The 26099-nt window shown below is 43.6% G+C and overlaps 1 protein-coding gene across 5 annotated transcripts in view; it reads right to left on the minus strand.

Moving 5' to 3' along the window:
- The window catches only part of HSF2BP (heat shock transcription factor 2 binding protein), a 95885-nt gene that overhangs the window by 53274 nt on the left and 16512 nt on the right, over positions 1 to 26099 (minus strand). For 4 of the 5 annotated variants that reach the window (XM_053386842.1, XM_053386843.1, XM_053386844.1 and 1 more), the window contains one exon: positions 23358 to 23936. The exons of the other annotated variant lie outside the window; for it this stretch is intronic. In XM_053386842.1, the coding sequence (XP_053242817.1) occupies positions 23728 to 23936 (209 nt within the window). In that variant the 3' untranslated portion in view covers positions 23358 to 23727. Of the gene's footprint in view, positions 1 to 23357; positions 23937 to 26099 lie in introns of those variants that run through there. 5 annotated transcript variants of the gene reach the window in all.

Genomic DNA, 26099 nt, shown 5'->3' on the forward strand with positions numbered 1-26099 from the left:
TGTGAGCGAAGCCGTTGGGAATCTTGTACTCCCAGCAGGGTCGCCCAAGGCGGTAAGGTCAAAGGGAAGGAGCTAGACAAAGTATGACCCAAGAAGTCCTCAACGGCAGAACAGGCAGATGATAACAAGCGATATGTTACAACCACTGTGAAGGCGGATGAAGGCTGCAGCAGATAGGAATCTACCGGTTTGTCATGACTACTTCATGCCATCGGAACAGAGCCCTACTGCAAAGACTGTGTGTTGGTCAGCGTGCACTGATCTACACACATAAAACAAATTCAAGCACAGGCATCTTCCAAAAACCCAACCCAAACCCCCAAAGTCCCATGGCGATCGGCAAATGGTAACGGGGGCAGCACCTTGCAATCTGGAAGACCCCAAGTCATGAACTGGCACATAGGCGGTGGATACAGATTCAGTCGTTCTGACTCAAGGAATGAGGCAGTTGAGCAGCTCAGCAGCTGTATCCATGACTGAGCAGCCCTTTTTAGGATGCCCTTTGCTCACCCCGAAAAGGGGAAGGGGCTAGAAAAGGTGCCCTAAACATAGCCTGCCTCCCTTTTTTCCTGACTGGATTACCACACCCAGTGGGGTCACCTCCTAGCGGTCGTAAAAAACAATTGAACTTTGAAACATGGAATATACAGACTTTGTCAGATCGAACTCAGGACACAAGGGAGAAAAGTGCTAGGAGGAAGGCACACTTGGCAAATCCACACCGTGATCAACTCCCACCCGGAAACCAATGTCCCCACTCTGGAAGGACATGGGGATCCAGAATTGGCCTCCATAGTCACAAGACTCATTGTTAAAACCGTGTTTATGGAAGACAATCTTACTCGGCTATGAGTGATCACCAAAGAAGAAGAAGAAGTCATAAACATTTTTCATGATCCAGAATGGCTGTCAGTTATTGAGGTTTATGACAAGTCAGATAATAATAAGGCACTGTGACCCAAAAATTTGAATATGGGATCTCTTACCAATGGTAAGAGCGGGTGGTGCTATGGTCTAAACCACTGAACCTCTTGGGCCTGCCAATCAGAAGGTTGGCGGTTCGAATCTCCATGACAGGGTGAGCTCCCATTGCTCGGTCCTAGTTCCTGCCAACCTAGCAGTTCGAAAGCACACCAGTACAAGTAGATAAATAGGTACTGCTGCGGTGGGAAGGTAAACAATGTTTCCATGTGCTCTGGTTTCCATCATGGAGTTTCGTTGTGCCAGAAGTGGTTTAGTCATGCTGGCCACATAACCCAGAAAGCTGTCTGTGGACAAACACCATCACCCTCGGCCTGAAAGCAAGATGAGCATCATGCCCCATAGCCGCCTTTGACTGGACGTAACCTTTACCTTTTTACCTTTACTTCTCAACTGTCCCTCATTGTGAAGAGCATGAATGTATAAAATATATAAAATGTGTGTAAACACATACATGTTCTTAAATGCTACAAATGAATTTTAGCCACAACCATAACCCTACTTATCTCAGACTGAGCCTCATTGAATTCAACTGACTTCTGAGTAGACATGGTTAGGATCACACTGTTACAGTACCATAGGCTTTCAAAAATGCTGGCAAGCCTATAGATGTAGGAATAACTAGATTGCCTTTGTTAACAATTGGTGTGATATTCCCTGGCACGAGGGGATAACTACATGTCAGCAGAGCTCCAGCACTGAGTTTTTAAAAACCAAGGTAGATCCAATGAAAAGTGGGTGTTGATGTGACACACACACCGTGCTGCCAAGTAAAACGGGGGGGCAGCCACTCCATTTACAATTTGTGGGTGCCTGGGCACCCAGGGCCCTACATAGTTGGTGCCTATATCTCCAACACTGTCATCCTCCTCCACTGCATCTAAGTAGCTTAGGGCAGGGGGTAGGCAAACTAAGGCCCAGGGGCCAGATCTGGCCCAATTGCCTTCTCACTCCGGCCTGCAGACAGTCTGGGAATCAGCGTGTTTTTACATGAGTAGAATGTGTGCTTTTATTTAAAATGCATCTCTGGGTTATTTGTGGGGCCTGCCTGGTGTTTTTACATCAGTAGAATGTGTGCTTTTATTTAAAATGCATCTCTGGATTATTTGTGGGGCATAGGAATTCATTCTTTGGTTGTTGTCTTTCAAAATATAGTCCAGCCCACCACATGGTCTGAGGGATGGTGGACTGGCCCACGGCTGAAAAAGGTTGCTGACCCCTGGCTTAGGGGGTGGAGGACAGGCCATGTATTACTCCCAGCTCTGACTATTCCCCACCTCCTCAGCACTTGCCACCTCAGGTGGCTGATTCACTCTCCCCCCAAAGTAGGGCCAGCCCTTGAAATGAAATGAGATGAGATGAATAGTGAAATAGTAGAATAGCCAAGGTCACTGGGTTTTGCCAGCAGAAAGTATTTTTATTTAGCTCTTATTATCATGGAGCTCAGTCAACATTAACATTTTAACAGGATCTAAACAGGGATCAATAAAGTGTCATGTAATGATTACCTCTCAGCAGAGGGAAGCTGGGAATTAACAACCAGGAAAAATCCAATTCAGGCAAAATCAAAAGAATGAAGGGAGCAATAATTCAGACAAAGCTAGGAGAAAGCTGGGAACAGTAAACTCTCGGAATGAAGGGGGATTGGCTGGTAGAAGCTGCAGGTGAATGACTTATCCAAGGAAGAGGGTTATATGCATGCTCTGGAGTGAGTCAGATGCAGAGGTAACAATGAGACATTTCCTGCAACCTGCTTTGTAAGCAGATATGAAGCATTGGATCAGACAGTCCTGGGACTGCTTCCACGCTGCACAGCGGCACAGGATATGTGGCCAGTTCCACTTTCCTGCTTCAGAGTGTACCTGCATGGAACACATGATCAGCAACACATTTGCTATATATGCACATGTTAAATGTACATGGATAGACATACGTTGTGTGTATCTGGATGAAATTCATATGCATCTTGGTCCAGGTTATTGAAGATTTATTATGTACCCTCTAACACTTCACAGGTGGATATAGGGACAGCCTTGAGTACTTGTCAAATCTATACACCATCCTTTCCCAATCTGATATCCCTCAGATGCTTGCTAAACTCTAGCTCCCAACCTTTCCGACTTTGGCCATCATGGCTTGGACCAACAGGAGTTATGTAGCCCAAGCGACTGGAAGGCACCAGATTGGAAAAGGCTGCTCTACTTTTAGGACACAATTCAAAGTGTTGGTGCTGACCTTTAAAGCCCTAAACGGCCTGGGCCCTGTATACCTGAAGGAGCGTTTCCACCCCCATTGTTCAGCCTAGAGGTAGAGGTCCAGCTCCAAGCATCTTCTGGTGGTTCCCTCACTGCAAGAAGTGAAGTTACAGGGAACCAGGCAGAGGGCCTTCTGGATGGTCACAGACACACTATGGCCCACCCTCCCATCAGATGTCAAGGAGATGAATACAGTGGTACCTCTGGTTATGAACTTAATTCGTTCCAGAGGTCCGTTCTTAACCTGAAACCGCTCTTAACCTGAGGTACCACTTTAGCTAATAGGGCCTCCCACCACACGATTTCTGTTCTCATTCGGGGGGAAAGTTCTTAACCCGAGGTACTACTTCCAGGTTAGCAGAGTTTGTAACCCGAAGTGTTTGTAACCCAAGGTGTTTGTAACTTGAGGTACCACTGTATGACTTTTAGAAGACAACTGAAGGCAGCCCTGTACAGGGAAGTTTTTAATTGTTGGTGTTTTATTGTGTTTTTAATATTTTGTTTGGAGCCTCCCAGAATAGCTGGGGCAACCCAGTCAGATAGGCAGTATATAAATAATAAAATTATTATTATTATTATTATTATTATTATTATTATTATTATTATTAAAAATAGCTGCAACTCAGAAACATTCAGCAAGCTTTACTATCTGCATGAGGGTGTACAGAATGGAACATGGTGGAAGAAATGCCAGTGTACCAGTGTTGTGTAACCATGTGTGTGAGCATTTACATGTCACACTTAACAATCCTCCACTCTTTCCAGGCATGCTCTACACTTTAAAGCTCCATGACCAAGAACCCTCCCCCTTCTCCACTTCTGGAGCTTTCCTTGTGAAAACCTCTCTTTCAAGCTGAATCGGAGCAAAGAGCAATCTGGGGAAAGCCTGAATTGCCATTTGTTGTGCTTCAGCTTTAAAGAATGGGCTTTTGAGGGAAAGCTCTGTGGCAAAAAGAAAGAGCGCTTGGACACAGAGCTTTAAAGCACAGACCTGTGCCTAGCAAGAGCAAGGTGTGTGTGGATAAGCCCTAAGATTGTAATGAGAAAATCTCTGATTGAATTCAATTTATTTTCTTGATGATCCGAGTTCTGACCAGAGCAAGACAGAAACCATGCAACAGGAGTACTTTGCATGATCTCTTGGGCTGAGGAGAAATACTTACCCTTGACTTGCATTGATTTCCTAATGGCATATTGTAACAAAACATAAGCAAATGATTTTGGGACTGGCTTCTCTCCCCACCCACCCCCACCCCTGCTTTTAATTGTTTGGATCATGGGGGCTGTGAGGGAAAGTACGTGCAGAGGAGGCTTGCCATTGCGAAAGATGTGTTCCCTTGGTTTTCCTTCTCTTGGCTTGGCAGGAAACGTGGGCTTTTGACTTCCTGTAAGCAGCAGATGCCTTATTCTTTGTATTCCCCAAATAGGAAGTGTGAGAACCCTTCTGCCAAGCACATGGAAACTTAATTTCATTTTCAGTGCAGGATTAATAGCTAGGAAGTTATGTTGTTGCTCAGGGTTGGCTACTGCTAATTACTTCAAACATTAATGCAACTTCCTTGAACAGAAGTGCAGTGTCATCTCTCCTAACTTGCAGTTCCATGGTGCTAGGGGTGGCATGTCCTGTTTTGCCACTTGAGGTGGCACGGGAACGTGCCGGCCCAGCCCTGCTGCCATCCTGCCACTGGCACCCGCTGCCCCATTCCACCCCTGAAGTCTCCCTTGGGTGTGTTGCATTTGTGCTTTCCACAGACCACCAGTGGCAATGGTGGCGGTGGCCTCCAGTGAAATCTCTCGAGATCTCCCCAAAATATTGCGAAATCTTGTGCGCTCTGTGAGATCTCATGACACAGGTGCCGAGTTGCGCCTGACATTGGGGGAGGGGCTAACATCACATGTGCAATGTCATGGCGCATGATGTCACTTGCATTGTGTGTCATGTACAAGACTGTTGCATTGGGAGAGACTCCCAGTGTGACATTTGCCCGCCAGGTCGCATTGGTCTGTGTAGCACCTCCCAATGCTGTACGGCTCAGGGCAACATTCGGCCAGGCATCCTCTGCCCCCTCACGATGGGGGGGGCTGAGCCCCATCCCAGCAGACATTGGGGGGCTGTAGAGGCCTCAGCCCCATGGAGTTGACACACCTGTCTCATGAGATTTCAGCAAGATCTTTTGAGATCTCAGTGGAAACTGGTGCCACTGCTGGCACCACTCCTCTGCTAGCAGCAGAGGGAGTGGGGTACCCAAGAGGGTGCCACCTAGCAGGCTTCCACCACTTAAGGCAGTGTCCTCACCTTGCCTCATGGGAGGACCAGTCCTGCCTGGTGCCATCTCTTAAAGCCCTCACTTCCTGTATGAGACCCTGGGCCTGAAACATTTTGAGGCCTGAAGTAGAGTAGGAAATCCTGTCCCCCACATGCACTCAGTCAAGTAGTACCCCTGAACATGCACAGAGCTGGCTCTAAAGGACATTTTTATTTCAGATCTGTAGGTAGACTAAACACTTGGGCAATGATTAATATATGTTTATCTTTCTGAGAATAATTCCATTTAATTTTGTAAAACAAAAACGAAGGGAAAGGAAATATACCTTGACATCTTTATTCCTCCTGAAAGTTTTAAAAGCAGTATGCTCCAAATATGTTAACAAATCTGTGCAAACTGATCCTGATCCCAAGAAAGTAATCTGAATGGAAATCGTAACAGTGATTATAGTGAGCTATGGGTGGGTTTGGATGTAACGATCCTGACTTGAAAAACCATACAGTGATACCTTGGTTCTCAGACTTAATCCATTCTGGGAGTCCATTCAAAAGCCATTCAAAAACCAAGGCACAGCTTCCAATTTGCTGCAGGAGCTTCCTGCACTCAAGCGGAAGCTGCACCGGACATTCGGCTTCTGAAAAACATTCGCAAAATGGAACACTTACTTCCGGGTTTGCGGCGTTCAGGAGCCGATTTGTTCAGGAGTCAAGCCATTCGAGAAACAAGGTACCACTGTAGTTCAACTTTATTAAAACATGAGCAAGCGTTGGGCCCACATTCTCCCCCACCCCTTTCTCCTTCCCTTATAGGTTGACTTTGGATCTTTGGTCATGGTCTCTTTAAACCACAGTTGTCTACTGATTTCAGATGTTGGTTAGTGAACTAATGGAAAACCACAGCTCTCCATTTTGGAGACCATGAACAAGACATCAAAGTCCACTGCATGAGGAGGGAAGGACACGGAGAGCACATGGACTTGATAATCTCTTAATCAGCTATGGTTTATAAAGCTTGGATCATTATGACCAAACTGACCTACTTAATAAATATGGTTTTCAGAGTTTAGGAGCTGTATTTCTGACATCTGGCTACTGTCTGCCAGAGGCAGCTGAGGCATGAGTGTTGGGCTCATGGGCTCTCTAGGTTCAATGAGGCCTTTTAAGTCTGGCTTTTTGTGCTCCTTCACACCAAAAGAGCACTGGAACCATGTTTCCTTTGACTCCTGCATTTCCTTTCTTTGTGGAACGATGTCAAGGGCTGTTCATTTCTGTCTTGACATTCACAGCCTTTGGCTTGGAGACATGAAAAATCCTTCAGTGTTGTAACATGAAGTTTATGGAGATGTTTCCTCGGGGGGGGAAGCATCATTTTTTAAAAAGTTTCTTTTGGTCATATCACTACCCAAAAATATAGATTGCCCGTTTCCCAAAATGATAGATTTGCTTTACTAAAGAAAAGAAAAGTGTGTGAGTGGGGAGGAAAGCCTTTCAAATTACCCTCATCCTGCCAAGCACTGAGCATGACCCAACACCACATTTTTATCGCATACTTCCATTGCACTCTGAAAGCTCCCTGGGTTCAGAAGGGTCACCTCCTATGACTTCAGAGTTGTACTGGAGCGTTCATAAATTAGGCCTTTCCTGTACATTAGTACTTTGGCCCCTTGCCATGGAGTTGTAGTCCAAGAACTTACAGCCAAGAGCTTGGGGTTGCTGCTGTCTGTTACAAAGGTTAAAGGATGGAAAGAATTCACTCTTTCCCTATTCTACCACTGCCCTCTTTGACAAGTATGAAAAATTGAAGTGATGCACAACTAAGAAAATGAAATCTTTTAATATACCTCTAGGACTGAGACTGCTGACCGGTGCTCACTCAGTCAAGAGAGGGTTTAACTTTTATTCCATTTGGATGTTTCCCTCTTGGACTGCAAAGAACTAATGCCTGGAGCAAATCTGGAATACTGCAGCACTGGGACCACTTTTGTGAAACACTAGTTTTTGTAAAGAGAAGCCATATGGTTCAGGCAAATGAAGTAGTTCCTTCAGCAGGGCCATGCAGCACAGGCCTGAAGCAGTCTAGTCAAGTGAACAATATCATGGCGAAAATCTAAAGAACAAAATACTTTTATTAACCAATGAACTAATTAGTTGCAGATTTCTAAAGCAGGCCCGTGATGTAGCCAAATTTTGGCAGATGCTCCTTCATTCTAAGTGTCTGAATTCATATCTGCCTCTGTTCTCTTTAGACATATATTCAGAAGGTATCTGTTATGGACTGAGGAATTGTGGAAGGAACTAGCTGGGGAACTCCTAAGGCAAGAAAGCTCAGAGCCCAGGGATGACAGTGAGTGGCCAGAGAGAAAGAGGCAGAAGACTTGGGGGGGGGAGGTGTCAGAAATTGAAGAGATAACAGGGCTTAGTGAGCAAGTGGCCCAATTTCCTGGAATCACAGAAGCCATCTCAGTTTCTGATTTGATCCCAGAATGTCCTGGTTCTCCTTTTTCCTCTCCTCCACATCTCGGAGAACAATTAAAAGTGCTGGAGAGATCAGACACACACACCCTTCCTGCCCTTTTTGGAAACAGGAGGCTTTGCTCTGTGTGTGTGTAGGTGCAAAAACGGAGTCCTATTTATGCTGAAAATAAAATACCTGCACTAAATGAAGGAAATGTTGAAGCTGGCATACAAAGTCCTTCCTATAACTTTGAAGGAAAATGTAACTGATCCACGTTAAATTTTTCAATTGCAATGCTTTAGCATGATGTGGAGAAAGTGGGTATTGATATATTTTTCTCCCTCCCTCATAGTATTAGAACCTGGACCCATCCAATGAAGCTGAAGGTGGAGGACAGGGCATAGTTAAACTATGGAATTTGCTCCCATAAGATATAGCAATGGATTTGAAAGGGTCTTGGGCAAAATAGTGGAGAATATGGCTACCAATGGCTGCTAGCCCTGATGGCTATGTGCTCCCTTCAAATGTTGGAGACAGTATGCCTTTGAACTGGAGTCCAGTCCGTGAGTCCAGCTTTGCCATAATAAATTTGTTCGTCTTCAAGATGTCTCAAGACTCTTTGTCTGCTTTCAATAAAATAAAATTATACGAGTTTGACTCCAATAAATGAACCGCTACACCAAAAATGATTTATGCAATCATTTGATCAGAAAGATCAGAAAGTTCTGTCTCAATATTTATATGGTATGAAACCCAGTAATTTCCCAACTTCCCTCCACCACCTCAAGGGAGCAGAGGCTGAAACAAAATAAAGCACAATCAAAAGCACACCACAGTCCACAAAACTCAGTGGGTACACTCTTTTTCTCTGTAAGCAACATGTGACAGTTGTGAGGAGGGGCTACGTGCACATGTTTCCTGATTCCTGCTCATGGAAATGTGGAAATTCCACATATGATGCAGGATTGGGACAAGAACAGTAGCTGTCCCCCAACCCCAACCCGCATCTCCATCTAGCTCAATAACTTGGATTGTAACCTTCTGGAGTGGGGAGTCTCCTGGACTCATGGCGGTCCCTATGCAGCGCAGAAACATAGGAAATCAGAGTTCTACATCATGTGGGCTCACGCCAATGAACAGAAGAGGGACAATGGAGATGTGGATGGAGCTAGAGATGGGTGCATCTGTCCATGTTAGTTTCACTATTTCTCATTTTCCAATCTTTAAGTTCCATTCACTCCATTTCCACATGATTTTTTAAATGCCACACGAAAATCCATATGCATATTTGTGTGCATTTCTCCTGACGTATACATTTTGGTATGGGACATGTGGTTTTGCATGCCTAGAATCCATATTTGTACATTGTTTTCACTAATATACATATTTTGGGAGGTGCATTTTCACTAGCAAAAACATGTTTGTGTGCATTCTTTGGTTAAGAGAGCTGTACTGCAAAATTCAGAGCATGGCACATTTTGGAGGATTTCTGCTTGGTTTCTGTCTTGGTTCATAAATGCAAACTTAGTAGGCTGACATTAGAATGGGAACCAAAAGAATTTCACTCCCATCCTTAGGTGGAACCACCACATTTGTCCCCGCAGGGCCCCTTCAAATCTGAAATTTCCATATTTCTAAAACACTGGACTAGGATTTTGATAGGTGGGTTATCTGCAATTAAGGTTAGCGAGAATCATGCACTGACTGGATGCAATGGTATACTGCAGGGGTCAGCAAACTTTTTCAGCAGGGGGCCGGTCCACTGTCCCTCAGACCTTATCGGGGGGCAGACTACAGTGGTACCTTGGGTTAAGTACTTAATTCGTTCCGGAGGTCCATTCTTAACCTGAAACTGTTCTTAACCTGAAGCACCACTTTAGCTAATGGGGCCTCCTGCTGCTGCCGCGCCGCCAGAGCACGATTTCTGTTCTTATCCTGAAGCAAAGTTCTTAACCTGAAGCACTATTTCTGGGTTAGTGGAGTGTGTAACCTGAAGCGTATGTAACCTGAAGCGTATGTAACCCGAGGTACCACTGTATATTTTTTGGGGGGAAATGAACAAATTCCTATGCCCCACAAATAACCCAGAGTTGCATTTTAAATAAAAGCACACATTCTACTCATGTAAAAACACGCTGATTCCTGGACTGTCTGCGGGCCGTATTTAGAAGGAAATTGGGCCGCATCCAGCCCCTGGCCTTAGTTTGCCTACCCATGGTATACTGTATCTATAGGGTTGGAGGAGAAATTCAATTACACTTTCCAAAACAATATGCAAATTGAAACATAGCCATCCTTCAGTATTCACACTTATCCAAAGTTTGCAATGTAGTTCACCAACCAAAAAATGCATGAAGGTATTTTTTTTAAAATATGAAAATTGCTGCAGAATTTGGACAGCTAAATTTAAGACTGGAAAATGAGAAACCAAGAGACCTGAAAATGACAGATTCTCCCACCCATATCTGTGAGTGCATAAACCTGAACACAGCTTCTTAAAGTTGTAACATGAAAGCAGAAGCTACTATGGGCATATCTGCCTGGAGACAATAGAAGGATAGCATGTTTATTACATTGGCTAGACCAAAGAAACCTAATTATAGGCATGGTCTGAGACAACACAGAGCATCTCCACTGTGTGCACACAGAAAACATGAATGAAATGAAAACTCAACCCAACTTAAGGAAACAATTAACTATTTGCATTTAAAATGCGCTCTTGGGCTCTGTTAGGGCTCAGACTTCTGCTGTGCTTGTTGGCATTTGATCTGTACACCAGTGACTAAAATAACCTTGCTCTATACCATAAACAAGACAAGCAGTCTGTTTTCTGTAGTAGCCCTTGTAATTCTGAACTCTGGAAGAGCTGACATTTATTTTCGCCTCCTCGTGGCTTTCGCTGGTGATTGAAAGAGCCCAACCCAGCAGCAACTGGTGGGATAGGGCAGGGTTGTGAATTTGTCCTGCTGAGATGGATGTCGGTACAGTTTCCCTGGATGGGGCTATATAGTGACAAGGACGAGGCTGCACAGACGCCAGTCCACATAGCCCTAACCTCGCTGCTGCCCTGACCTGTCACAGCCGTTTACAGGTAAGCTGTAGTAACACAGGTTTTGGGTTGACAACTCTGTTAGTCTGCTGAAATACCAGTGGTGGCGTAAGGAAAAAATTGGTGGGGGGAACGGAAATGACATAGAATATTTTGAGGTTGCCGAGTTGTATCACACATGGTAAGCTAACTGACAGAAAAATGGTAGTATATGTCAATGGCACAAGTACAGCAAAGGGGAGGGCAGGGGCGGGGCAAGCTCCTTGTATGAGGTGGCACTTCACACACACCCCTCCAGCACTACTCATGCCCAGTACACTGGGTCATATATATTGGACCAACCCAAAGGAATCCTAATGTGAATGGCCTCGGTCCAGTATATCTGAAGGAGCGTCTCCACCCCCATCATTCTACTCAGACACTGAGGTCCAGCGCTGAGGGCCTTCTGGCAGTTCCCTCACTGCGAGAAGCCAAGTTACAGGGAACCAGGCAGAGGGCCTTCTCAGTAGTGGCACCCTCCCTGTGGAACGCCCTCCCACCAGATGTCAAAGAGAACAACAACTACCAGACTTTCGGAAGACATCTGAAGGCAGCCCTGTTTAGGGAAGCTTTTAATGTTTGATGCATTACTGTATTTTAATATTTTGTTGGAAGCCGCCCAGAATTATTTATTATGATGATGATGATGATGATGATGATGCTAGAAAAGGAGATCATCTCACTGTGTGTGCTCAATAAGAGCTTAGCAAAAACCTCAATCAGAACTTAGAAAAAGCTGACAAAAGCCAGGTTTTTCAACAATATCTACTAGATTGTCGGAAAGAGAATAAAGGAATATTAGCAAGGTCAGTCTTTCCTGTAATAATTCATGAAAGGCTGGAGCGTTAGTATATGTGACTTTCAAGGCGAACTTTCCAAATGGAAAGCAACATTTGCAGAAAAGAGAAAAATATCTAAAAATAAGTGCTCATCATTCTTGCATGCACAGAAATACCAAGGGGCAAAATCTGGCTTTCCACATTCTGCAATGACTCATCCTCACTCCCCCACCCCCACTGCCCTGCCCCAAGTTGTAATTGGCGTGGAAGACATGTATTTAGCAGAATGATTCATTCCAAATGGCCACCGGGTTACTAGCTGGGCTGGAAATAAGGGGATGAAAACTGACGTAAAGGCCGAGGGACTTGGAATGCACCAGCTATTTGGAGACCAAGCATGGCAGACATTAACACTCAGTTGTCACTTGTAAATCTTCAATTGCTTTGACAGGTGGCAGAATGGGACATGCGAATACCTATATTTTTCAGAGAGAACCACACTGCTTGGAAAGTGGGTCGTGGCCAAAGCAACAGTCTATATTTTATTTATATCTGTGGGGCGGGAGAGATGTCAGGGGAGCCTGGTAAACTTTTGCCAAGCACGCTTTCTCATTTTCAACTGTGGATGTGTCAAACTACTTCCTTACTCTGCTCCAGATTTGTGTAGGGTTTACTTCTTAGCCTTCTCTTATCCCAAAGATATCCCACAAGGCAGCAGAGGTTTAGGATCAGAGCTTTCCTTCTCCTAGATTGTCTACCTTCCCAGGTTGATGAGCCCCACCTGCCCCTCACTTCCCTCTACAGCATATTGCACAAACCACCTTATTGACTGTGGGACCCTCTATTGTTCTTGTCTTCGTAATCTGCCAGAGCAGATGCAGGGGAAGTCCCTAACTCACTGAAGGATTGAGACCCACTGGCTACCCTCAGCTGGTTTAGCCTGCCAGTCAAAGCTGTTCCTGGGGTGTGGCTGCTGTCTCATCATGCTGACAGCTTCTAAGAGCCACAGGCAAGATCACCCACCCAATCTGTGGTCTTGTGTAAGCTATTAAAGGTTAAGGAAACTCAGCCTCTTTTTCCCCCATCGGGTCACCCCTGCCATTTATTGTGTGCAAGAATTAATCCTTCTTTGACGCAGCCCATTTGTGTAAGAGGTAAGATTTCCAGAGCAAATGGAACATTTCTTTGATTCATACAAATTGCTCAACTTTAGAATAATGGACACGGTTCCACTAGGAAAGGACTGCCGCTCAAGGGAACTACAATGCTGAAGCTGAGATAAACGAAACCAAAAGCTTTTCACAGAACGAACAATGGAGGATGTTCTCATCTGGGTCAAGCTGGACAGCTACACCCAGAGAAAGTGCAACTCCTTCTCTGGAGGAAAAGCTCATTAATCATGTCACAACCGAGGCCAGAATTATAAAGGGAATTTCAGGTGCTCCATATTTTAATGCCCCCCGTCTTTTTTAACAAGCTAAACAAACATCTAATTGAGTCCTTGGTACCAAGAGATGGTTTATTAAATATCATTCACCAAATATTTATATGAACTTGTCAAATGTATGAGAAATTCATAGAGTAATTATATATACCAATGACATAGTTGGTGTATATATATATATCTAATATTATGTATTAGATAGTATATAGCAGTTCTACCGGGTTGGTTCCCTTCATGGATCACTGCCTTGTTGTGGCCAAGGGGCTTGAATAACTCCGAGACACTATGAGCTATGCCGTGCAAGGCCACCCAAAACGGACAGGTCATAGCCGAGAGTTTAGACTCAATGTGATCCACCTGGAGAAGGAACTGGCAAACCGCTCCAGTATTTTGCCAAGAAAACTCCATGGACATAAAAAAGGAGAAGCTTTGAGAAGAAAGTGAAAGTTTCCAAGGCATGCTCTGGTTCATGGGGTCACAGAGAGTCGAACACGACTAAGATGACTAAACAACAACAACCGGGTTGGTAGGTGAGAGAAAGATGCTGCTGATACACCAGTAATATATCCTTTACTTACCCAGTGTAGGAGACAGGGATGTTAGAGGATTCTGATGGAAAAGATAATGGAGATTGTCAATGTCTGCTTATTCATCCTATGTCTGGAATGGAAATCAAGCCAATTATTGTTTTCAGTCTGCAAACAGTATGTAACTGGTGACATTCCCCCCCCCCACACACACACATTGAAAGAAATGGCCTTTTTGCATTGAAATAAATGGTGTGGAATAAAATAATAATTGTGTAATTACATAATTAAGTGTGCAAAATTCCACCATGGAAACCATTTTTTGTCAGAGCCGAACTGCTGCGAAACGGAAACAGCACTACATGCGATGAACACAGGTCAGAACAAACATTGACATCTTTTTACATCCTTAGCAGGAATTATGGCAGTGGGCAATGTAACACTCAGAAAAGTCCAACAAATGACCAACACACCTCCTCATGTTACGTGCTTTGGTCTGAAACAAAAACAAGCAGTCCTTTTTGTGTGCCTCCCACACACCACATCTCTTTTGCTTCTGAAATTGGTAGAAAAGGGCAAGCACCAATAAATTAGAAATAAACAGTCCTGCTTCCACATATTGGAATACAGTACTGGAGAGAAATTAAACATGGTTGTTTCAATTTATGCTGAATTTATATTTGTGTTTTCCTTGGAACAAAGGGATGTCCAAGAATCTATTAAGAGCTGTAGCGACATCCAGTGAAACAAACACAGCTAATGTCATGGTTGGGGCATCTGCAAGTGAGAGGGTACAACTATTTCATGTGTTCTATAGGGTCCCGGGTCTACTTCTGATCTCCCTCGTGGGTTTTTAAAATTAGAGCACCCATAAGTCATCAGAAATGCATAAATAAATGCAGAATAAAACTTGCATTTTGCAAAACTCTCACGTGTTTACATGTCTCATACTGTACATGGGTCTGACTTTTTAGAATTTACAGAAACTGTGACACTTTGGTCTGTGTTCTGGGCATCCACTTATAAATGCGCATTTGTTTATTTTGTCTCTGCCTAAATAAAGTTTGGGGGTAGCAATTGGCTGCCCTTGATTAAGTTGTAAAACACTTCAGGCTGGGAACAACGGCAGTATTGAGGGACCCCTCTTCACGCACGCATGCATACACACCTGGCCCCCACGGTTTGGTGTTGAACCCTAAGAAGGCTTTCTTCACTTCCTCAGCTATTTGCCTGCTAGGGTCCATGGCTCTTCCTAAGGTTATGGACTCGCCTTCATTGGAGGTTTTTAAGCAGAGGTTGGATGGCAGTTGAGATTCCTGCACTGCAGGGGGGTAGACTAGATGACTCTTGAGATCCCTTCCAATCCTACGATTCTGTGATTCAGAGAGTTCCACGCCACTGCAGCTTCTGACTCACCCCAACCTTGACAGTTCTGCCCCTTGAAAAGGACACCGTCCTTGGCATTTGCTCAGGTATGCCTGGTGCTAGGGCAATCCCCGGAATGGCTGTGCTGAAGTCAATAATGCCCAGCCCCACAGGGAGCTATATAAATATAGTCTGCAACTAAACCAAACACTTGGGGAATTCTTACTCGCTCTGCAGGGGGTGTATTCCTACTACATTTAAAAGAAAATCAAATTCCCAAACCCTTAGTGCAGTTGTGACTGCTACAAATTACCAGGCCGCTCTGAACCGTCCTCTTCTAGATTAAGAAACGACGATTCAGTCTCTGCAGCTGTTGAGTGAATGCATATATTTCTTGACGCTGATATTTTTATTCTGGTCATGTTGAATAGTTAGCTGATACTGCATTACTGTCAAGGTAAGAATAGAAATGGGTGTTTTCTGGCTGAACAGCTGCGGACACTCCATCTGCTAAGGATTCCTTCACTCTGGGTATGCAAAGGTCACCGCCTTCTTCTTGGCAATGTTCCTGTTCCTGTAACAGCTGCATGGTGGGCAGAAATTCAACAGGTGTAGTTTTTGTGGCCTAGAAATGCAGAGCGTTGGGATGGTCTACATGTTAAGGGTATGGGAGCCCCCTTAGGGAAATAACCTGGAGATATGCCATGACATTACAGTGGCCCTAGGTAGGACATGACTTACAACACCTGTGCCTGATTTTCAGGAAACTGAAAAGTCTGCTATTAAGAAGTTGTGGAGTGACTCATCTACCTTAGGGCTTTAAGGCTTTGACTCAAAGTAAGAGTGGAACACCTGCTCACTCTTGCTCAAATTACACACAAAGGATATTTGCTGTCGTTATGATTCTTCCCCATTCAGGACAGTGGTAAAGGAATGAATTAAAGGGTACACAATGCAAAGAATGTGTAGTTTACCTCAGAATTCCAGTTAAACATTCCACGGTATACAGCAGTGCAGAAAACGAGACGCCAGGTCAACAAGTACACATAGCGAAAACAGCAAGGAGACGAGCAGAGGCATGATGAAGATAAATTAACTCAAAAGGTCAAGTGGTTAAAATACGTAAATACACTTTCCCAACATCAGGCAGCCTCCCATTTAATGAAAGTAACATATTGACTTTTTAAAAGAAGGACCTCGGAGCGCTTCACAAACATCTTCTCAGCCCTGCTGATGATGCACAGAATCGGTTATTTAAACAGCAGACAGTGGGCTCTAAATGCTCCCATTTGTTTATTTGTCTATTTTGGATCACAGACTCTACAATTTCATCAGAATACGGCTCTGGAAACAGCAGCACCTCACAAATCTGGTGGTATCAAAAAGCTGAATTCCAGTTTGGATCAAAACTAACATAGCAACATTGCAATGAAATCAGAAGTGGTACAAATCCAAAACACAGCACGCATAGCATTGGATCTGCCTGTGTTGGCTATTATGCCTTAGCCTAAGCCATATAGGGGGTCAGAAAACCTTAGGAATGAGACATCTGTATTAAAATACTGTGTCACAGTATAAAGGGAACACAGGGGGAAAGTACTTAAGGAGCTATGTGATCACACATTTGACCTGGGAGTTTGCCTGAAAATAGCAGGCTGGCTTATTGTGCTCTTGGCAAGGCCTCCCCACTCCCATTCATTGAGAATCTTCATCTGTGGCACCAGCCTGCCTTTCTTGCCTTTCCAAGGCTCCTACTCACCTGGTCCATCTCTGAAAGATGCTATCCCGGAACAAGTTCAAACCCAGTGACCTTTCCCTCTTGACTAGGCTCTCCCGTTCCAAGTGACTGGACCCTCAATTGACAGTGCTAGCTAGGTAATAATTGGCCCAGAAATGCTTTTCAGACTTTCAGAGTGGGTTGAAGAACACCCTTCCAGACATCAGGCTTAGCCCCATACCCTTAGGTACTTTGGATTGGCTCTCAGGGATGATCTTGGCCAGCAGGTTCAGCACCCTCCCATGATCTCCCTAATTTCTCTGCTTCATTTTTTACTGTCTCAAGGAGATGGGTTAGAAAAGAAGAGTCTGAGCCATGGGTAGGCAAACTAAGGTCCAGGGACCGGATCTGGCCCAATCGCCTTCTAAATCCGGCCCACGGACAGTCCGGGAATCAGCATGTTTTTACATGAGTAGAATGTGTCCTTTTATTTAAAATGCATCTCTGGGTTATTTGTGGGGCACAGGAATTTGTTCATCCCCCCAAAAAAATATAATCCGGCCCCCCACAAGGTCTGAAGGACAGCGGACCAGCCCCCTGCTGAAAAATTTTGCTGACCCCTGAGCCATGGAGGTCCTTCTCTCATATGGGACTCAAGGATACGGATGAATCATGCCGCTGAAAAAATTCCGCAATGTTGCTCCTTTGTAAACAAGGAAAGGGATGTTGCCTACATGCAAACCTGGAGATTGCACAGGTATAAGAGAGAGGGAGTTTTTAATTACACACACACACACACACACACACACACACCCCTTTCCTTTTTTATTTCTCCACCTTAGTTTGCCCTTTTCCCCTCCACATCATCACAGTTACTGTAATGTTAGCCCTTAATGCTGGTTTTGAATTATCAACATAACAAGCCCTGATACTGTTGGGAGAAGAGCCACAACAAACGCTTTAGTGTTTGAAAGATATTTGCCTTCTATTAGAGGAAGAGAGACGTTCCTGTGCTTGCCACCATCAGCTAGAATCCTCACTAGAATTCTAGCCATCGCATCTCAGAACTAACAAGGAGGACTACACATAAATCAAATTCAGCAGTTTTCCCTAAGGGAATGATTTCTGCTGACTTGGGCAGGGTTTTGTTTTGTTTTTTAGGTTAAGCCCTGATCTGAAAAGCACCAAGGCCTTTGCATCATTTGATGGAGACAAACAGCGTATCCGAAGCAAACCCCATGTTACCAATATTGTGCTGATATGTTCTAAATTGTGTAACAGGGTCTTTTCTGTCTGCATCTTTTTTTTACAGGAGCAGCTACAATTCTCCATGTCCTTACACTCCAATCCACCAATTGACACCAGACAGACATCTTGAGGCAGCCTGGCCCTGTAAAAGAAGCAGGCTGAGCTCCACCATGTGCATATCTCATATTACTCAAGAGTTCCCCTTTTCCATCCTCCCCCTTGACTATTAAGCTAACCAATAATAGCCGTTGGGGAGGGTATTTCCTAGCAACCATCTGGAGCAATTGCAGCCTTTACCTTTATACCTATAAGTCAGCCAGTCATTAATGCCAGGAAATTACCTTCTCATTGGCCTATTGCCGTTATAATGAGTCTGAAATTGACTCATCGATTGTAGTTCTGCAAACTTGACAAGTCTACTTGAAGTTGATAAGGTTTCCTTTCCTCCACTGATCAATTTTCACTAAGGGACTGGAGCTCTTATGAGTTGGCAGCCTCAATTACTGTGAGCAACCAAGGGGAGGTCAGGGACTTCATATCAATATTCCTTAATAGCTGGGGTTGGTGGAGGGTGGATGTTTGCCTTAATACCCAAAAATCTCTCTCCAGCCTTAAAAAGCAACCGTTTCCAACTGGTGAGTAGGGCAGATAGTTTGGAGCAAGTGTGGATTTGGAAAGAGTATGACAGAAACTGACAGAATGGGAGTTTTTGAAAATGTAAGCCGTCTGAAAATAACCACATACCCTTCCATGCCCACTGTTGTGGACAGACATTCAGAAGTGTGCAAATGTGATTTAAAATGCAGCAAATAACAAAAACAAAAAACGGCCTTGCTGTGTCTTAAGCCCATGATGTATACCTAGCTTTAGACTTCTGGTTACACTAGTGAATTGCATTTTGGTCAGGATGTTGAATAAACTCACACTTCTCTTAGCTTCTCCCTAAGGACTTAGCATTGATTTCTTGTTTGCAGTGAAGGGGGACAACCCTTGCTAATAGGACTCATTTGCAGGAGAACTTGATGCTATTCAGTTTGCCATCTGTGGTGTCTGCATGCACTGCTAAGTACGGTATAGACAATTTGGGAATATATCGATCCAGTGAATGCATAGCCTGGCAGAAACACATGAAACCAGTGAATGGAAATGGTAACATTTTACTCCTTTCATTTCCCACAGACTGGAATTTTATGTTTTCATGCACACTCTTAGAAAGCAAAATTATAGGGTTGTGTTTGTTTGGTGGGTTTTGTTGTTGTTGTTTAAAAACACCATTCTGTGTCAATTTAAACACTGAAATAAAAGTGTTACCATCTCTGGAAAAGGTCCTTTTCACTCAGGCGTGGGCCATTTTCAACCCAAAGGCCACTCACCCACCTGGGAAACCTTCTGAGGGCCACAGGATAGTAGTGGGCAGGGTCAGAGACAACAATGGGTAGAGCAAGGAATGCAGATTTTGTCTTTGTACAGTAGCCTATCATCCATCCATGTCAGCAAGAAGCGTGATCAGGGTTTAATGACCATCCTGCTGTCAGAAACACTCAAGTGAGGGGAGGGATCCAGGGAGAACCCTGTAGGGTCAACATTCAGCCCCCAGGTCTGAGGTTCCCCACCCGTTTTAGCCTAATGCCTTGTCTAGTCTTTCATTGTTAGTAGCCCATGTTTTGCATTGCTTTCTGTCACCTTCAGCTCCACTGATGTTAAATTTTGTGGTGCGCATAGGATGGGAATTAGAAAGAAGTATAACTGGGAGGGGCAGCACTAATGGGATAGATATCTCCTGCATTCTATTGTGAACAAAATACATTAATACAAACCTTAAAAAAAAAAGCCTTATTGTGACAAGGAGATATCATGGTGGGTTAAGAGAATCCACATGGCAGAGCAAAAAGTGAGCATTATACTCAAATTAATTTGGCTGAGCTTGGCACCGAGAGTGAAGCTTCTGTAGAGCTGAAATAGAGAAGTGACCTTAAAACAGAGATGGGGAAACTGCAACCCTCCAGATGATCTCCCACCAAACCCAACTTGCACACCCAATGGTCAAGGATTATAGGACTGACATGTTAAGAGGGCCACGGGATCCCCAGCTCAGCCTTAAAACGTGTCGGAACTGAGCTACATTCAGCTTTTCAAGCTTCAAGGAACTGACAGTTGTTTTCTACCTTCTAAACTCAATTAAAGGTGTGTATCTAGAAGCAGGAGTGGGTGTGGGCTTTTCTGCTAGAATGAGATCTGCTTCCCCCTTCCTTCACAGAACAGAAACAGAATCTGGACCATAATGAAAGACTTAATGAACAGACATTGCTTACAGTCAGAGTTGACATAACTGGAATCAGAAAGGATTTCCCCCAGCAGGTGTCATGAACCTGTATTGAGGTCTCTCCACTTATTTTGAGTCATCATCTGGAGCTATTTGTCTGCACAGACCTTGTCTCGTGCACCCTATCACTCTAGTAACATGTTGAATGGATTGATTGATTGATTGATCTGTATTGAACTGATGCGCAGGTTATTCTGGTGTGAGGAGAGGTTTTTCTTCTTCAACTTTTGCTGGCAATCTGCATTAGATCTTTTTATCAGGCAGGTAGGCTAACTCTACATGGTCCAGGGGTCGGCAACCTGCGGCCCATGCGCCACATGAGGCCCCCAGGGGTCGTTTAACCGGCCCCCGAACTGAGCCACCCACTCAATGAGTCACCACGCGCGGCACTAAACTGGTGCAGCGCGGTGCGAGGACTCACTTCTGCGGCGATGGAAATCGCATCTGCACAAATGCAGACTCTGGAAATCATGGGCGTGGGCACTCACGCGCGCCCACAATCCAGCCCACGGACGGATCTCCGCTGGAGTGAACCGGCCCAGGCGAGGTAAACCTTGCCAACCCCTGACATGGACCAATGCTGGGTCTCTTTTGTCACTGACAGGAACAAAGAAGGCACTGCTTTCTGGCTGATGCAGAATTAACTTCACAAAACTGTCAAGTACAAATGTTGTGACTCTGTACCAGAGACCTGTCTGAACAACTTCGGGACAGTTGGGATGTCAGGCCACTCATTCTTGGATTACCTGCCGAGTCACAGCAGTAATCCCCAGATCTGATTGGTTTGTTCTGTTTCTTAGTATTTGCTGACACATAGATTTTGCCCAATGAAGCAGACAGCTCCCAAGCACTTCAAAGCATAGAAGGGATGAATCACCATGGCTACAGAAATCCCTCCTATAATGGGATGTCTACTTCAAACTCACCAGCCTTTTATTTGCATCTGACTGACACTAAATGGATCGCCTGCAAAAGCAAGGATTTTTTTGTACCAAAAGTCACTCAAGTCAAGCTATATAAGGCAAATATAATAACTTGCTGGAGCATGAAATTTCGAGGACACTAACTTGTCCGCACATTAGAATTTAAGCAACGTGCAGCCTGTGCAATAGTTACTGCATAGTTGATGTGCCATGTTGGGGTCTGTGGACCAAATAGCTATACCTAAATGAACTGAGGACCACCTCTGCTGCATTATTTCCAGTCTCCAGAAGCCAAAATACAGAGAGCAGTATTCAGTCAAGTTTTACTCAGAGCAGACCCACTGAAACGATCATGACTCAGGACCATTAACGCCAACGGGTTTACTCTGAGTGAAACTTCCTTGAATACCACCTATACAAACACTGCAGAGTGTAGAGCTGGCAGTCATATCTAGTAATATCTTTCTATGGGGTTGCACCTAACTTTTATTATTTTTAATTAAGGCATTTATACCCTACATTTCAGTTTCAAAAGCCTACAAGGCTTTTCACAAAACAGAACCAATAATGGTAACAGTATAAAAGCACAATTAAAATGCTACAGCTGATAAAAGCAGCAGTTAAAAAGATCTTAAATACCATTTAAAGCATGGGAGAATTAAGATGGGCTTCAGGTGTCTGACAGAAAACCATGATGGTGTCAAGTGAACATGACCAGGCAGTGTTTACTTTGGCCACAAACACTAAAACGGCACCTTCAGCTAACGAAGACAGCAATGACTCCCCAAGATTGAATTTAGATACTCGGGTCTCAGGCATTTAGGGCTTTGGTTTCGCTTTGGGATTTTCTGAAGGCAAGAGACCAGAACTGAGCTTGCCATAGTGTGCTGTGACAAAGGTGCAGGGATATGACCTTTTCTATAAAGTGGAATAGTTGATGTCCATATATTGTAACCCTGGAGGCAAATTCAGTTGAGACAGACATTAGTAAAGCCCAACGGTTGAGTTTTCATTCCACCTTAATCTCTCAAATGTACCACTATAATGTAGTGGTTGTGAACTGGTCATTTGTAGATTTAAGCTGCCACTGCCATTTTCTGTGAATGTGTGGAAGAGAGCCAGGAGGACCATGCCAACCAGCCCCACCCCAATATTGCCACTCGTAATCATCAGTCTTGCATAAACTGGTAAACCTCATGTCAGAATAAAAAGGGAATCGGCACTCATCCAAACTCTTTCTACAGTAAACATAGATAACACTCCCTTTAGCCATCCACATCTGAATGATCTGTCAATTACTTTAATAATGCTCTAAGTAGATATACATCTTCCCACAAACACACAAATAAAGTGAAAGAACACAAACAGAACTTTAAAAAGGAGATTGCCTAAACAGATATAAATGGGATGGTTGTTGCCTTTTAAATGTCTGTTCTTTTTGATCTGCCATCAAGAGACTACTAAGAGAACACCTCCTTTCCTGCTTCTCTTAACTGAGATCAGACTGATGTTAATGAGTGGCCTAGGAAACTGACACTCTAGCTGTTTCAAACTTGCAGTCTCTTAAAAGGTCCGGGCTAGCATTACATACTGTCAGCATTGTTAGATTTAAAACAGGAATTCAGCACACTGCATCATTACTACAGATTACTCTAGGGCACTTTTTGACATCAACACATGTCTGATTCCCTACTCATCATACCACAGGAAGAATAAATAACAAGAATAGAGGGTCTTGGCAAAAAATCAAGTACAAACTTTGGTTACAGTTCAGTTTGTTTGGAGCAAGGCAAACCATAAAGTCAGGTTTACACGTAACACCAAGACAAGCCATGGTGTAGCTCTCAGGAAGTGTGACAGCAGCAGGATCAGGGGAGAACTGAAGTGGTTGTGATTTTTATCTCCAGGCACCAGTACACATGCTTGTTCACAGTAAGACATAGTCTGGCATCCCATTATGTGCAAAGACCATAGTCAATGACAACATTTCCAGCAGCAAAAGATTTATTCAACATCACGTTTCAATCATCTGAAAGTGACAAATGTAACTTGCATGTAACCAGCTGCAGTTTATTCAAACCATTTAATCTTTGACTTCAAACAGCTTAAAGCAGAAATAATAATGTCTAGTGAGCTTGGGTGAGATGGTTTGATGTAATGTGGCTAGCCTGGGAATTCTGATGTATCCTATTTATGGATGAAATTACTTTCTCCTGTGAAGAAACACTGGTCACATACAAACACACAAATCTACTTACAAGAAGAACCTTTTTTTGGCATGCATGCATAATTTTACAAATTACTACAACACTGGGAAAAAATGCTGGAGAAAATAACCATGTTATAGAACAGAACCTTATATTTCACTCTCTAATATTTTAAGGTCCTCAAGCAGTTCTCGGGCCAGGATTTGTAGATCTGCATTGCGGCTCTTTGACAGCATATGGATACGTGGAAGTGGCAAAGAGTCACGTATTTCAGGAGCTGACTTGGTTAAAACGTCTGGCTCTAAAATCACAGACTGGAGAAGCCGTAGAACATGAAGACATATTTCTGGATCTGGATCTAAATGTGAAAGAGAAAACTAACTAAACCAATTATCATAATTTATAAAAGAACAGACTTCTCATTGAGCACAACAAATGAAGTTTTTCTACATCCAACTTTCATTTTCTCACTATTAAATGGAGTCACATCCGTTGTCCCTGGCTCCTTGCTAATGCTCCTGTTTGATTCTGTGCATTTTTTGGAATGTGTGAACAAGGACCCAATGCACAATTGTCACTATGTAAGCTGTTCCACACAATTGGGAATCCTGTTCATGCAGTGTTCAGGATCACATGGAGGAGCTGGACTGGTTCCCCATTCAGACTTTTCAACAAATGTACAGAAATCAGGAAGATGGAACTTGTGGATACCATGACATGGAGGAGGCCAGCAGGTACAGCTCTGCTTTTTCCTCCCCATGCTCTAAGTTGTCTGGAGGGGCAGTTGTGAAAGGGGCTACGATGTTGCTGTATTATTTCCAAGGTAGCATAAATACTTGCAGAACTATCAACTTGTACCTTTTGTTTACTGTTTACCAGGACACTGTTTTTCAACTGGTATGTTACAACACAAAACTGGATCACAAGCTACTGGGTAATGCCACTTTGTAACAAACATTTGTTCATTTAAAATATTAATACAGTCGTACCTTGGTTTTCAAACAGAATGTATTCCGTTTGACTCCCAGAACCGTTAAAAACCCAAGCCGCACCGGACGTTCAGCTTCCGAAAATCGTTCGAAAACCGGAACACTCACTTCCGAGTTTCGATCGTTCGGGAGCCCATTTGTTCAGGAGCCAAGGTGTTTGAGATCCAAGGTACGCCTGAAGCTGCGTTTCTGGACAAAGTCCACCCAAGACAGTGAACAATGTAAACGTGAAACTACAATTACATTAAAAACTAGAAAATTAAGAGAATAGAAAGATACATTAAAATATAAATTTAGGCAGTACAAAACAAGTGTAAAAGCGGCAGCAACAAATCAGAATAATGTCAAATAAACACACATCTGCAGAAAGACACTTGAAACAAGCAGGTTTCAAAGTTGTTGTTCTTTTTTAATAATACAACTGAAGCATACAACTTTACACCATCTGGTTCCACATACAGTAGCAGCAGCTGCTACTGAGAACCCTTGTTCCTAAAACCTGCCAATCTGACCAATCTTAAAGGTGGCCCAACATGTCAATGACAAAAGCTGATGCAGGTTCAAATGGGCATAACCTGGCCCCAAACCATTTAGGACTTTTGACAGTCAAAACCCACACTTGGCTTTCAGCCCAGAAATGTACCAGTAACCAATGCAACTGACACAAAATGTATACTATGGATGCCTAGCAAAAAGAAGCACCCAAGCTGCTGCATTCTGTACTAGCTGAAATGTCCAGGTCAACTTGAAAGGCAACAAAGAGTACATTACGGTAGTGCAGTTTCCACTACAACACCAAATACCTCTTCAATGCACCTCTCAGGAAAAAAGTGTTTCTGAACTGTGTTAGCTAAGGTCCGCATGAAACAATACAATATCCTCCCCGCAAAGAACTAGTGATGAAAAATATATATTAATAATTTAAAGACAATAGTGTGGATGCTTGCATGAGCTCATGAGTAGGAGCTGCCTATAAAAGCTGACACAATTTTAACAACGTACTGAAAATCTACCTTAACATCACTGACATGAACTGTACCGTAGTATTTGATGTCATTTGCATTCAGTCACTAACAGAAGCAACTGATAAGCCAGAGAGTTATTGCAGTCACATGTGTCATTAGGAGTATACTCACAGATGAACTATTCTCTATAATGGGGTTTAAGTAATCGAATTACCTCAATGCTAAACTGTTAATCTGCAATCGGCTATGGAAGTGTGGTGTGAATTCAACTGACAGGTGCTTGCAACATTCTTTAGTCATCAAAGACATAATTTATCAAGCTGACAAGTAACAGGTACCAAGTTCAAGTATTACTAATTTACAAGCTTTTTCATCATTCTACCCACAGTCATTATAACATTTTAGTATAATTTCATACAAGCAATATGTGAGCTGGCCACTGACTGCATGCTTAAACCTACAATATTTATGTACAAACCTGGAACGAAGTCTCATGAAATTCACTGGCCCTTTTTTCAATGCAAACAAGCATATCATGAAGCTGAAATGCAGATTGCTGTCATAGGG

The sequence above is a fragment of the Podarcis raffonei genome, chromosome 4 (genome assembly GCF_027172205.1).
Source record: "Podarcis raffonei isolate rPodRaf1 chromosome 4, rPodRaf1.pri, whole genome shotgun sequence".
In the NCBI taxonomy this organism is placed as follows: domain Eukaryota; kingdom Metazoa; phylum Chordata; class Lepidosauria; order Squamata; family Lacertidae; genus Podarcis; species Podarcis raffonei.